General features: G+C 35.7%; 1 protein-coding gene across 1 annotated transcript in view; it reads left to right on the plus strand.

Annotated features, from left to right (window-relative positions):
- DPP4 (dipeptidyl peptidase 4) overlaps nucleotides 1-15,827 on the plus strand; it is a 111,958-nt gene that overhangs the window by 17,840 nt on the left and 78,291 nt on the right. The window contains exons 3-5 of the mRNA XM_044669831.1: nucleotides 12,579-12,671; nucleotides 13,754-13,845; nucleotides 13,954-14,034. Of these exons, the coding sequence (XP_044525766.1) occupies nucleotides 12,579-12,671; nucleotides 13,754-13,845; nucleotides 13,954-14,034 (266 nt within the window). The remainder of the gene's footprint in view (nucleotides 1-12,578; nucleotides 12,672-13,753; nucleotides 13,846-13,953; nucleotides 14,035-15,827) is intronic.

Raw genomic sequence — 15,827 nt, forward strand, 5'->3', positions numbered from 1 at the left:
CCTCCCTCCCTCCTTCTCTCTCTCTCTTTCTTTCTTTCTCTCTCTCTCTTTCTCCCTCCCTCCCTCCTTCCCTCTCTCCCTTCCTTCCTTCCTTCCTTCCTTTCTCTCTTTCTCTTTCTTCTTTCTTTGTTTCTTTCTTTTTCTTCCCTTCCTTCTCAATGTATGTATACATATATATACAAGGCTTTTTGAAAATTTGAAACTCCTACATAAATGTCAGCTTTAAAAAGCTATCTAGTTCAATTCCCTAAACCTTCTTCTAATGTTCATTGATTGCTGCTTCTTCAACTGACTTCTAGACATTGTGCATAGGCATCTCAAATTCAGAATGTTCAAAGGAGCTCACTAATTTCCCCACAAAACTACCTTCCCTCCAGATTTTCTGATATCCTTTCAGGGGTGCCACCATCTTTCTAATCATAACCTTGTGAAATTCAGAGGAAAGAGCACTGTTCTAGGATGAGAAGACCTTGGTTCAAACTTAGACTTTTTAGCCTTACCTTGGGTAAATCACATCATCTTTTAGCCTCAGTTTCTTCATCTATAAAATAGGAGTAGAAATGCTAATTTCTTCACAGATTTGTCACAAGGAAAGTGTTATACAAATATCAGCTACTGTTAGTGTCACTTGAAGCCTAGAGAAATTCCAGGTGGATTGTTCAATATCATATGGTTAACAGCATAAAAGATCAGATTCAGAAAAGGTAAGTGATTTGAGAACTGTCATATTAGCTAGTTGGTATCAGATCTGGGAAAGCCTGAGTTTGTTGATTTGACTAGATTATGGAAGATTGGTGTGAGATAATTCTAGAAAGTAGGCAGTAGTTTGAAAGCGAAGGAATTTGAGTGCTAAGCCAAGTTTGATTAGGTAAGCAGAGTAAAGTTTTTAGACAGGGCAACAAAATAAACAGAGCTTGAAAATTATTTTGACAGTGATAAGAAGAAATGAGGAGAAACTTGATATGGTGAAATAAATTACTGGGCTACTGGAATATTCCTAATGAGATGTAACAAGGGCTAGAACAAGCATGCTATGAATATAAATGGAAAGGAAAGGGCAGGACTTGATGGCAGGATATGACCAAGGGAGGAGTTGTAAGAATCAAAATGAGTGAAGTTTCAGGTCTCTGAGAAAGGTAATGCCATTAAGAGAAACAAGGATGTCTGAGGGAGGAAGAGGTTTTGTGGTGAAGGTGATTCGTCCTAGTTTTGGGACATGTTAAACTTGAGATGTATATGGGAAACCCATGTAGAAATTTATATGTGGATAGAAATTCTGCTTTTGAGCTCAAAAATGAAGTTGGGACTGAGATTCTTGAGTGAAAGTGATTGGAATTATGGGATTGGGTAAGATTATCAAGATTACCAAGGAAGAAAGTATATAGAAAGATTAGAAATGAGTTGAGAGGAGAGCCTTAAGGAATGATAACTATTAAGGATGTAAAAAAATAGGAGGAATCAGTGAAGAAAACATTGAACTAGAGATGAGAGCCAGGCTGACTGTGAAATACTTCCCAGAGGCTTAGGAAGAAGATTGACAAAAGGAAGTTTTCAGTGGTTGCCTTTGAGACATGATTTTGATGACTAAAGACAGATTTCTTGGGAAAGAAGTTGAGTGGGGTGGTAGAGTTGTTAAAAGTAGTTAGAGAAGACTATTTTGTAGAGATTTGTAATGAGTAGATGGGAATATAGGATTAGTTGATCAATAAGTAAACATTTATGTGTGTGGGGTGTTCAGGGAAGACTAGTACCTCTGGTGTGAGAGGCTGCCTAACTCTTTTCAGGGTTTCTTTTCTCCTTTGGTGTCTACCTGTTAACGCTGCTCTCACCTGTGGCTCTAAGAAGCCGTAGCATGTACAGCAGCTGTACTCTGGTAAACCATCTTGGCAGGTGGGCTAAACTAGGTTGAGAGTATCTGAGGGACCTCAAACTGGTAGGTGAGTTAGGGTTATCCCTGCCGAAAGCATGTGAGGACTTTACCCAGTGGAGTGGGCAAATGCGAACAATTTCTTTCTTCCACTGGTCATGAAGGTGATAGAAATAGGCTCTGTGTATTGTTTAGAGCTTGGTTAGACATGGAAGAATCCAAGGTCATTCATTGCCCCCTAAACCATTACCCATCATTTTGACTTTTGTCTTGCTACTGAACTTTAGTGATTCTGGAAGAGAGTGAGGCCAATGATTTTGTGTGACTGCCTCACTTAAATCCAATTTATGCACAAAACAAAAGACAGCACCCATACCATTTTATCATTTTACATATGGGCTATTTGTGCTCATCCTGTGGTGGAGCATTCTGAGCTTGTACTGGTCTGATCAGCCATAGTCAGATATACTGTACATTGACCCTGACATACTGGTGCCATTTTGGTCCTCTTTGAGTTCGGAGGACAATGACCAACCAATCATTTATTGGGCTTCTATTATATGTCAGGCATAGTGCTAAGCCCTGGGGAATATAACAGTTTCCACCCTCAAGGAATGGACAATCTAATAGATCATAGATCCAAAGTTGGAATAGGAATCTTGGAAGTCTACTAGGTTAACCTTTTTATTATATAGAAGAGGAAATGAGGTCCAGAGTGGTTTGACTAAGTTCATTAGACACTGTATTCAAGTCTAGGTCCTCTTTCTGTAGAGCCAGTATGCTTTCCACTTACTGTATTTAGCAGAAGAAATAAATCATATTTGATTTGGGGAAGACCTGACCATATTTAGGGGGAGGTTCTAGTAGAACAAATGAATTACCATAATTGGCCTCTTCAACAGTTCTAGGACTTTCCTGAACCATTCATTAATCCCTTGTCTCAAGATGGGGGGTTGGGAAGAATGTTGTGGTGGATCAGAGAATTGTGACAGGACTAGGGTAGCAGAAGGAAGGAGGGATGACTGAAACATCTTTAAAAGATGCGCAAGAGAGTAGAAGAAAGGCCTGAAAGAATCACAGACAAGTAGGACAGCCTCAAACATTTTTGTTCAACCATGCCCAACTCCTTTTACAGATGTAGAAACCAAGACACAACACAGTTAAGTGATTTTCACAGGGCTACCCAGCTGGGAAGTGGGTAAACTGGGAAGTGTCTGAGACCAGATTTGAAGTAAAAAAGATGAGTTTTCCTGATTCCAAGCCCAATACTTCATCCACTGCGTCACCTAGCTGCCCCATGAAAATTACATGTTGAACACATATCTATGAATACTCATGTGTGTATTACAATTAAAATTATCTCTAGAGTGATTTTTGGGTATGAATATGTTTACTGATTATATCAGATTTATTGGTTAGGCCAGCATCATGATTGATAAAGTAATAAAGGTCTTCTTGGCTCTCCCAGGACCAGGGATGACTGCTGGGTCAGGCAATTGAATAAAAGGATTTTTAGCAGTTCATTACTCAGTCCTTCCTTGAACATTCCAAGACATCTTTAATTGATGATAGTTAATGTGACCCATCAACTTATCTACCCCTCCCCATAACTGCATTCCGGGGAACCTGTTGTTTAGAAAAGAACTTTTGTCTCCTTTCCTTCAATTATTAACCAAATTTTTGTTAAAAAGGAAAACATTACTTGGAATTCTCAAGGATAAAGAAAATGTAAAAAGGAGCAGACTAGATAGCTGGTAATCTCTGATCCAGATCCCAGACACAGGAATATACAACAATTAATTAACTACAGTAATACTGTATTAATTACAGGAATTCAAATTCTAGCCTATATATGAGTTTCAGTGAAGGGAAATGATTTGATCTTTATCATATAGCTAGTCAGTATAAGAGAACAGTTGTCTGATTTGGCTAGATTATGGAGGAATAAGGTAAGTCTGAAAAGTAGATAGTACCTTGACTGTGAAAGTGGCCACGTACACAGATACACTCGCACTCGCACAAAATGATGTACCGTTGGTGGTCTTATGAACGGACATAACCATTCTGGAAAGCAATTTGGGATTCTATACAAGTTACTGATCAGTACAAGCTCTTTGATGTAGGCTTGTGCCCCAAAAGAGGTCAAAGAAATGGGAAAAAGTCCCATGTGTACAGAAACATTTATAGTACCTCATTTTAGAGGGGCAAAAATTATGGAAACTAAAGGAATGCTTATCAGTAGAGGAATTGCTGAATAAGTTGTGGTATGAAAAACATAATGAATACTAATGTGCTGTAAGAAATGAGAAAATAGAGGATTTTAAAAAATAAGGAGACTTATGTGGACTGACACAGAAGGAAGCAAATAGAACCAGAGGAACAATTTATACTTCAGTATGAATAGTTTAGGAAAAAACCATTTTGAACACTTTTACAAAGTGAAGAATGAGATGATCAGAACCAGAAGAACAATTGATATGAGAATAAAAACACTGTAAAGATGGACTTTGAAAGCTCTTGATAAGTGTGATCAATACAAACACTGTCCATGATTACAGAGGCTTTATGTTGAAACATACTATCTACTTCCTGACAGACAAGATACATCCAGGGAACAGAATAAGACAAGTTTGTTTTTGTTTATAACCAATGAGGGGATGTTTTACTTGGCTCCACATATCTATTAAAAGGACTTTGTTTTTCTTTTTCTCTATGAGATAGGAGGTGGGAGGGAGAGAAAATAGATTTTTGTTAATTAAAAAAAAACAATTTAAAAGAGAGGTGGATGATTACTCCAGATGTGGAATATTGCATGCATTTTCCAGTGTGGTCCCTGTGTTAGTTTTAGTTAATTGTTCTACTCTATTACAAGAGGTCTCTTGTGGTAAAAATTACATATCAATATATCTTTAAAAAATGAAAAGCAAACTGCAAATACAAAGATCTACAGTCTTCTGAATATGAACATATGCCCTCACAAAACCAAACTACATTTCCATATTGTATAAATCTCCTGTTCCACCCTTATTCATTTTCTGTTATTATTTTTTTATTCTGTCAATATATGATATTTTCTTATGTTATCTCATCTCTGTTGGCTCTTTAAAATTTAAGGGCAGTAACCAAATTTTCATTCTTATATCAAATATGTCTTCCAATAATGTACTGTATAATAGTTTTCTGAACACATAGACATTCAATAAATGTTTGTTAAGTGTAATAAATAAAAACGTTTACCAATTTCTTTTAAACTACTGAATGGGGAGGTATAACTGCCCAGACTTTCAAATCTACATGGTCACAGCCCCAGAAGACTCTGGGGGTAAACTGATGCTGCTGGTGCTCTCTTGTCCATCTTCCTTTTGAGTTTTGGCACACTGACACACAGAGAAAGGGCAGCTGACGAGAGGACCTCAAATCACTAAAGCTTGATTGCCTCTATACATATAAGAATACATTCTACTTGCTTCCTCCATTTTACTGTGCCTTTGAATATTTGTGTAGAATGGGGGTTATTTTAAGAATATATCAGAAGAGGGGCAATGAGGTAGCTCAGTGGATAGAAAGCCAGGTCAAGAAATGGGAGGCCCTGGGTTCAAACTGGTTTCAGGCACCTCCCACCTGAACAAGTTATTTAACCCTCAGTGTACCTCAGTTTCCTCATCTGTAAAATGAGCTGGAGAAGGAGATGGCAAACTACTCCAGTAATTTTGCCAAGAAAACCCCAAATGGGATCACAAAGAGTTGGACATGACTAAAAAGTATCTGAACAACAATCTAGTTTAGGAGTAATTGAGTTAGAATGGTTATTAGTGGGGATGAAAAAGAAGAGATAGATAAAAGAAAATTTCTAAGGTACATTTGGCAAGATGATTAACTAATTGGATGTAGGAGATAAAGAAGAAGTAAGGGTACCAGATAACTGCCAAGTAGGGCTTAGGGCACTGGCCACTATTCTTCAATATTAATGATGTGGATAAGTTTATACTTGTATGTTGACTCTTCTTATTAAGAAGTAAGTACATTATGTACTGGAAACAATGAATCACTAGCCCTGGGAAGCATAGGGCTCTGACCTAAAACTCTTATATGGGGGTGTCCCACTAGGTTTCCCCCTCTATGGTTATTGTTCTCAGTCTCTACCTTAAGCTAGCCTGTCATTCTTTTTCCTGACTTTATTCACTTTTCTTACTGTCTTAAAAGTGAGTTACTTAATTAGAAAAACTCTTTATTTTTTAAACCCTTACCTTCTGTCTTAGAATCACTATTGTGTTTTGGTTCTAAAGCAGAAGAGTGGTAAGGGCTGCATTGGAGGTTTTAAGTGACTTGCCCAGGGTCTTAAGATCTCTCCAGCACTGAGGAGTTATATCCCCTGTCCTTGATGTAATGTAGCCCTTTAAAAATTTATGTTTTAAGAATGTTAACCCACTCCACAACTCTTTTCCCTGAAAAGTTGTTAGCCTATATGCTTTCTTATATGGAATGTTTCTCTGGTAGGGGAAAGGAAGAAAGATTCAGGGGGAAATTTAAGTGAAGGAAAAGCGAAGAATTTTCAGAATTTTCTTCATTTAAAAAGAGAAAAGTTTGAAGGTCTCCACTGTAAGGTTTTGAGCATCTAAATACAGGTGATAGTATTAAGAAACCTCATTCTCGCATTTTCTCTTTCTGGTTGGACTAGTGAATATAGTTTTGGACACAGAAAGTTTCAGATAATCTGCTGAGGCATTCAGATGAAACAATTCAGTAACCATTTCTAGAGGAACCTGGAAATAAGATTAGAGGCCAGGGTAAAACATAAGACATAATAGTGAAGCAATAAAAAATGGTAATATAAATTACCAAGGTCTAAATTAGAGGTTCCAAGAAAAAAAAAAAGAATGAAGGGAAGCACCTCTATCCTTATTTTTGTTTTCTTTTTTGTTGTTTTTCAGTCATATGTGACCATCAGCCCATTTGTGATTTTCTTGACAAAGTTATGTGTAGTTTGCCATTTTCTTCTTTAAATCATTTTACAGATGAGGAAAATGAGGCAAATAAGATTAAATGACTTGTCCAGGGTCACACAGCTAGTAAGCATCTGTAGCTGTATTTCAGCTTAGAAAATGTCTTCCTGACTCTAGGCCAGCACTCTATCCACTGTGCCACCTAGCTGCCCATTCTTTGTGTAATTTAACCTTAATAAATGCCCCAATTCAAACAAATGTCTATAGCTTCTGTTGGAGGGGGAAAAAATTCCCCTTCTGTTTTGGTGCAGTTTGAAAAATCAAAATTTAATTTGACTAATAAATTTTAAAATGTAAAATTAAAAAAATATTTTTATTGTCCGAATGACCTCCATTTATATTCCTATTATCATTTTAAAAAAGTGATGAGAATGATGACATAAAACTTCCCACTAGAGGTCTTAATATTGCTTCTTCCCTTTCTCTGGTGTGTCTATATGCCCATGGTGGTATGATTTGGCTGAAATTCCTATTGTAACTCAAGCAGATGAGAGATTTACAATATGGCCTTGAACCTAAAACAACAGGTTAGGCTACTGATAGTGATAAGGGTATAAGGGTATTGACCTACAAGAGGATAAAGTTAATGAGATGCTTTAGTAGCTACCAGAGTCTGACTTTTTATGATAGCAACATTCTTTGTTATCTTTGATTCTTTTATTAGCACTCTGTTGAAGAAACACTGAGTCACAGAATTTTAAAGCGATACATACAGTGAACCTTGAGGATTTTTTAAAGCCAGTCTCCTCATTTTATTGATAAGGAAACTGAAGGGTAAAGTGAAGTGCTTGTGATCCCACAACTTATTAGTGGAAAAAAGCAGGATTAGAACCAAAATTGTCTCGATTGACAGTCAAGAAATCTTTCTGCTAGGTAAAGCAAAGTCGTTGAAGAGGCCAAGATGATCTCCTTTATTCTGGCTCAAATATCAATAGGAATGCTGTGCAAACAGTATTTTAACCCTGGTGGCTTAGTTTGTAATACTTCAAAGATTAGTTTCAAGTTCATACCACACCACCAAGGAAAAAGAATATTTAAAAAGAACGTTGTCTTTGCAAAGACTTGCTCCCTCTTTATATCAATGGGAAATTGTCTTTGCTTTTTGCTAAGTGAAAGTGGTGTGTCAGGACTCCTTTTATTTTTAAACTTTCTCCTGTTCTGGAATCAATACTGTGTATCGGTTTGAAGGTAGAAGAGCAATAAGGTCTCTGCAGTGATAATATGACTTGCCCAGGATCATGTATTTAGGAAGTATCTGAGGTCAGATTTGAATCCAGGACCGCCTCCTCTATGTCTGGATCTCAATCCATTGAGCCATCTAGCTGCTTCCCCCCTACCCCCCATACTTCTTTAATAATTTCTCAGAAGACTGAGCTGGATATGTCCATGATGGGGCATTGAATCAGATACTGGATTTGGAAGCAAGAGACCTGGTTTCAAATTCTGACTGGCACTACGTACACTTTTACTTCTATGCAAGTACTGCTGAATGAAGCTAGAGAAAACCCTGAAACTATGCTAATTGGATCCATTATGTATTTATATTTCATAATCTCCCTTGGGCTTTTACTTCATTAAGGCATCCCTCTTATGCTTTCCTTTTGGATTCAGTATCTCATTTACCATAGTACCTTTTTCAAATCTTTTCTGTCCTCTTCAAAACTCCTTTGGTTTCTACTACTCTCAAACCTGAGAATTCTGCCTTAGAATTCACTGATTAAAATTGAGCCTATTTTTTTTCATGAACATCTTTTTGTCTTTTCTTCTTCTTATATGACTGAAATGTCTTCCACTTCTATTTCCTCCTTCACCTGTCTCACAAAAAGAGGTGGTCTTTTTCTTTGCTAACGTTAACCTTTCTGTGGGTTCAAAGAGACCTATTTCAGTCTGTTTTCTTAAGTAGATTGCCCCCTTTATCATCCCTGCTCTCTCAGTAAGTCTTTCCCTTTTTGCTGGTTGCTTCCCTACAAATATTCCTGTCTTTCCTGTTTCCCTCATCCACAAAAATCCCTGACTTGATTTTCTCCCCTACTGGCTCTCATCTCCTATCTCTCTTTCTGTTTGTAGTTAGACTTCTTGAAAAAGCTATCTGATAGGTGCCTTCATTTCAGAAACAGTCAGTCAATGTCAATAACCATTTATTGATAGAGCCATGCACTGTGCTAACAGTTGGGATGCCAAAGAAAGGGCAGGTTTTGGGTGTTATTCCTTGTATTTTATTAATTACTATTTGTTAGTTTTGATAAGCATAATATAAAGAGCTATTTCCCCCACTTATTTTTATTGTATTTTAACATAATTTGAGTTGTAAAATTATAACACATTATTAATTATGTTTGAATAAAAAGCAAGCTAAGAAAATTATGTAGATTTTCTTGTTAAAATTAGTGTATGGGGACTTGACAGTTTTTTGTGAAAAAATTAGATAAGCACTATATGAAGTTTTTCAGTCAGTGAATTTAAAATTCATTTTGATCTCATAGGGAAACTTTCAGTTTGCTAATGCTCTGGAAACTGAGTTCAAACACAAAATAACTGCTTTGGTAATAACCAAATAAGTAAAGACTATGCTCATATATTGATAAGGCTGAAGACTAATGAAAATCATGTATAGATCTGCACTAGGAAAAAAAAAACCAAGAAAAAACTACCCAAACCTCCCATCATCTGCTAATGTGGTAATTTGCTTAACTTGCCAGCAATGAAAAGTGACATGTAGATAAGAAGGAAGAAATGTGAACTCTTTTGAGAGACTGTTGGAGTATGATGTCAACTTGGCACCAAATTTGAGTATGAAGAGGTCATAAACTTGTAATTGGCATTGCTATCACAACTACGTTCTTTAGCAGTTTTACAAACATCTTCCACAATCCAATGTGATCGAAGAGCAAGTTAGAAATGAACATTGTGTGTTGCCTTGCAGTGGTTGGAGTGATTCAGCCCAACCTTCTATAGATGAAAGATAACAGGAAGGCTAAAGTTAGGCTATTACAAAACAGGATGGGAAGGAATGTGATAAGAATGTAGATCATCAGTTAAAAAAAATAAGGGCAATCTGGCTACTGACAATTGGGAAGCAGCAGTGTGGAGATGAAAACATTTCCCGTAGTCCTCAAATGCCTCATCTATAAAATTAGGACATTAGACATCTCTTAGATCTCCTTGTTGCTGTTCAGTCTTTTTTGACTCTCCGTAACTCATTAGGGGTTTTCATGGCAGAGATACTGGAGTGGTTTGCCATTTCCTTCCCTAGTTCATTTTGTAGATGAGGAAACTGAGGTAAACAGGGTTAAGTGACTTGCCCAAGATCACACAGCTGGATTTGAACTCAGGAAGAGGAGTCTTCTTGACTCTAGATTGGAGTTTTATCCATTGTGCAACCTAGCTGCCCTGTGATCATTACCTCCTACTTAAATATTTTTGAGGTTTGAAAGAAACTCAGGATTTTCTATTCATAGCATCTCTAATCAGCACTCTGGTTAAACCCCTCATAGCCTCTCCCATCTACTATTGTAGTCACTTGTCTCCAGTCTCTTCTCCCACTTAGCTGCTGAAGTGATTTTTCTAAAGCAAAGATGTGACCATGTCTTCCCCAAATCCCCATCAATAAATTTCAGGCATTCCCTATTTCCGTCAGGATCAAATATAAAGTCCTCTTTTGGCATTAAAAGCCCTTTGCAACTTGGCCTTTTCCAATCACTTTCACAATCAATTCACTTTATGTAGATAATGATTTATAGATTATATCCCCCATTATGACAATGTGAGATACACAAGGGGAGGGACAGTGCTTTTGCCTTATTTTCATTTCCCCAGCATTTAGCTGTGTGACTCGAGAAATCCATTAACTTCTCTTTGCTCTAGGATGCTCTCTTAAGACAACAGGCTGGGGAAGAAGATTTTTACGTGCATAGATAAGGAGTTATACCTTTTATATATTATATTATTATATATTACATATTATATAAGAATATCTTATATATCATGCAGTAATAAGATATTTTTATACCAGGAGATCACAGGTTTATTTCTTATCCCTATTACATTATTTGTTATTATTATTTGGCAATAAGCTTTCTTTGTGGATAAAGGGCTTAGCCTAGAGTCAAGAAGAGTTGAGCTCAAAGCCCGCTTCAGATACTTCCTAGCCATTTTACCTTGGACAAATCACTCTTTGTTTACCTCATCTATATAGTAGGTAAAGGAAAGTTTCTTCAGTGGTAAGGTAGTTAACCTTCCAGGGTTCCTCTGCGGATCAAATGAGATGATATTTGTAAAACAGCTCATGGCACATTGTAGACAACAAGTTCTCATTCCCATCCCTGTCTTTGAATTTCTATTATTTTAAAAATAAGAACAATGACACTATAAAAACAATTTGCATTTTAGTGTTTAAAATCACTTTCCTCTTTAATCCTGTGAAAAGCAGTCCTAAAGAACATAGAGGGAAAGGAAAGGAGTTAAGATCAAGGGAAACAAGGTGTGTCCTCCTATAAGGTAGAAGAATGGGAAGATGATGACAGATTTTAAATATATATTTATTTAAATACAGAGATCTATCCATCTGTCCAGGAAGACAGAAAAGTTTAACTTGATTTTTTTTAAAAATTAAAGTAGGAGGCAAAATCATCTGCCTACTGTGAGAGAGTAGATAAGACTGGGATCTTAAAGAAAATAAAATTAAAGAAAAGAAGATAAAGAAAAGAAAAAAGGAAAATAAAAATAAAGAAAATAGAATAGCCATTGCCCCAAAATTGTCCTGGGCAGTTAACAAAATCAATATAAAAAGAAAACTGAGCAACAGTGAAAACCCAATGAAGTTGGGCAGTTTGACTTTGTAGTGGGCTAGATTAGTTTAGTTCATTGACCCAAAGGCGGGAATTAAAAATCTGTGGTGGGGTAGGGGGTTTCCAGTTTGAGGATTAATATAAAAGATGGGGTAGAAGGTTAAGGGAAAAAAAGGAATCCAGGGATTGAAGACTGTATCTAAATGGTTTAGACTAAATCAGTGGAAAGGGACAAGATAACAGTGTTATGGCAAAGGTGAAGATTCTATGGCCTGGGGGAGAAGCACAGGTGGAAGGTAAAGTGGTTGTAATCAGAAAGGTGGATCATCAAGTTTGAATCCTTGAAGGGTTAATAGTCACACATGCTGATGAGATCCAGAGTTGTGCTGTTGTAGAGCTGAATATCAAAGTGGATATATGGGCCTCTGCACTTTGAGGACCTCTGGACCTATCTAAAAAGCATTCACCAACTTAAGAAAGCTCCCACACACACATGCACATAGAAAAACAATTCCTTACTACTGTATTTCAGTTTTCTTTTTTTTATACTTTATTTTATGTATCACACTTTGTTTTGGATTTTTTCTTATTTTTGGTCCATATCTGTATTTCTACTGGTGGCAGGGAATTTATGGTAAGAAAATTCCTTCTGCCATTACAAATCTGCACTTAGAGTCTTGGACAGTTGTCTGGGGCACTAGAAGTTTTAAGTAACTTGCCCAGACTCTGCAAGTATATGAAAGTGGGGGGACTTGAACCCTGGTCTGCCTGCTCCCAAGGCTAGCTCTCTGCTTTATAATTAGACTACGTATTTTTTTCTTTTTAGAAATTGACTTGGTTTCTTCTTTGAAAATTAACTTTTAAGTTTGAAATGTAAACTATTGACACCTTCAAAGACATGTGTTTTCTTTCTAATTACAGAAGAGGAAACTGACCATCGGAAAACCTATTCCTTGAATGATTATTTAAAAAGCACTTATCGGATAAAGTCCTACCCTATAAGGTGGATTTCAGGTAAATATTTCTTCTCCCTTTTTTAAAAGTTCCTTCTTGTATAACCTCCAAAACTCATAATGAAAAATGCCATCTGCCTCGAAAGAAAGAACCGATGGAGTCTGAATGCAGACCAAAACATTGTATTTCATTTTATATATTTATTTTTCAAATTTATTTTATTTTAATAATAAATTACCACATAAGTTTTCAGAAATTGTATGATTAATGTTGTCTCCCTGAAAGAACTACATGACATAATGAAGAATCAAATGAGTAGAACCAAGAAAATATTATATATAGAGACAGAATTAATGTTTAAAAAACAAGTTGGATGTTCTTCAGAGAATGAACTGATAAAAAGAACATGAAAGACACAATTTATAAAGACATATTGGTGAAGGGAGTTAAGGGAGAGAGCTGAGATACTTGGGGATAAATTATATTAAAATAAAAAAAAATTTTAAGTGGAAATAACAGTTGGACTAGACCAACTTAATCCCAGTGAAGGTTCCATACCATACCAGCAACAATAAAATATTGAGTGTGCTGAGAAAAAAATTACTACTATTTTTAAAAAAATTAATTTTTATTATCACCCAAAACACACTTCCATATTGGTTATAGTTGTAAGATCTCACTCATACTTAACCAAAACCCCAAAATCAAACCATAAAAAACACACTGTTGTGAAAGATGACTCGAACAGTTTGAAAAAGAATTATTTTGACAAACTAAATTGGACTTGCACATAAATATATTACCCTGTTTAATGTTTTCCCACTTGGAATACTTTTTTCTCCTTAATTCTGCCAAAGAGAGTCAGTAGATAGAGAACTAGCTTTAGACAGTGAGGCCCTGAGTTCAAGTCCCATTTCCAAAATATATTGACTTTGTGACCCTGGGCAAAGCACTTAATCTCCAAGTATCCTAGGCAATTATCTAAGTTGAAGAAAAGTTGAAGAAAAATCTCTAATTCTGTAGAAAAAAAGTTCCAGTTAAGAATTATTTCCTTAATCTTAAGCCTTTGTTTGAGATTTACCATATGCTAAATAAGTTAAAAATGACATGTAATACTGACCTTAATTATTTTGTCTTTTTAGATTCTGAATATCTTCAAAAAAGAGACAACAATATCTTGATGTTTAATGTTGAAATGGAAACCAGTCATGTTATCGTGGATAACAACACCTTAGTAAAACCCATATAATTATTTTATATATTGGGGAGACATTTTCCATAAAATATTATCATTATTTCAAGTTCCTGAATTTACTTTTTTTTTTCCCCCCTTTGTTGACAGGATAATCTTGGGTATGCCATAACTCATTATTCTGTCTCTCCTGACCGGAAATATGTACTTTTTGAGTACAATTATGATGAGGTAATTAATTTCTTTTAATATAGAATAAACTTTTGAATTAGGCATTCGTTTGGCAATACCTCTGAATCTTTAGATAATGAAAGTATGTGTTGTTATTAATAATAAGTAGTGGAAAAGGGACAGCTAGTTGGCTCAGTGGATAAAGCACCAGGACTGGAGATAGGAGGTCCTGTGTTCAAATGTGTCTTCTTTCTAGCTGTGTGACTAAGTCACTTAACCCCAATTGCCTAGCCTGCCTTGGAACCTCTGCTTAGTATTGATTCTAATACATAAGAAAGGGTTTAAAAAAACAAAGAGACAACAATATGTAGTGAGATAAAGGAGGGGAAACCTATTCAAATATTTTAAAAGGTAGAATTAAAGAATATTTAAAAAGAAAATCAGTTTTTACATTTTTAACTGCTAAAATGGAAAATAAAAGTTCAAGAATATACGTGGGCAGCACTGACAGACTAAGGTAAGTTAATGAAATATGTAATTCATATGCATTAAATAATTTTGATACAACTGAATATTTCTCTATAATAGTACTTTATCATCACCAATATTAGTCCTTTATTCCTCTGCTTCAGAAGTCTCAAGATTGCACAAAGTTCAGTGCCTTGTGTATAACAGATATTCAATAATTGTCTCTTTTAGAAGGGGGGACAGGAGTGGGGATAGTATGTTGTCTTATCTTAAACCACCCCACATTACTGAAGAGAGTAACTTCAAACTGCTGAACATTTGTTTCGTAGATTCACCTTGGAAGGTGACCTAATTGTATTTAGCCTCCTTCAAGTATGATTCCAAAGAAAACATTATGGATAAATGAGCATTTATTCTTTATTTTCATTTCATATTTACCAGTAAAGTTGCTCAGGATGAGAAGAAATGCTTAGATTTCTGTCTACATTCCTAGAGAAAACTCCTGAATCTTTGACATCAGTGGTATTTTGTGTATTTACTAGCTTTGGATATATTTGACCACTGTTTTTATTTGTATAAAGAACTGTTTTTATGTGTATAATATAGTGTAATAGAAATACTTACCTAGCTGTGTAAAATACAGAACAAGAGGAAGTGTGAAATGTGATTCCTTCTTTTTTTTCTAGACTAAATAATCCTAAATGCCCATTTTCCTCATCTTGTATTAGTTTATCCTCTCCACTATAACTTTTTTTCTGAACAATTAGGGATTTCATTAACTGTAGATAGGTCCTTTCTCTTCAACTTAGATAATTGCCCAGAATACTTAGAATACACTTAATGAACTGGGCTATTATAGCTGACCAAACATAAGATTTCATTAATCTTAACTGTCTTGTTATTTTTGAACAGTTCTTGAATTTCAATGATTTGGATTTGAACTTAAGGTCTTCTTCCATGGTTCTGGCCTATTCTAACATTTAACATGATTTCTACCCCAAAAAAGAAATGCTGGCTATGAAAATTCCAGTTAACCAAGATTTTCTGTTGACTTCAACAGTACATTAATAGCATATAGAAGCCTGTAATGCTTCTCTCCTGAACTAATGATATAGTTCAGAGACACTGAAACTGCTTATTAATGACTTTTAATGTTTTTAATAGTTTTTTCAATTTTTATTTAATTAATTTAGAATATTTTTCCAGGGTTAAATGATTCATGTTCTTTCCCTCCCCTCCTCCCTCCCCCTCTTGGAGCTGACAAGCAATTCCACTGGGTTTTACATGTATCATTCTTCAAAACCAATTTCCATATTATTATTTCTTATAGAGTGATCATTTAGAGTCTATATCCCCAATCATATCCCACTGAACCATGTGATTGA

The sequence above is a fragment of the Gracilinanus agilis genome, chromosome 3 (assembly GCF_016433145.1).
Source record: "Gracilinanus agilis isolate LMUSP501 chromosome 3, AgileGrace, whole genome shotgun sequence".
Lineage (NCBI taxonomy): Eukaryota > Metazoa > Chordata > Mammalia > Didelphimorphia > Didelphidae > Gracilinanus > Gracilinanus agilis.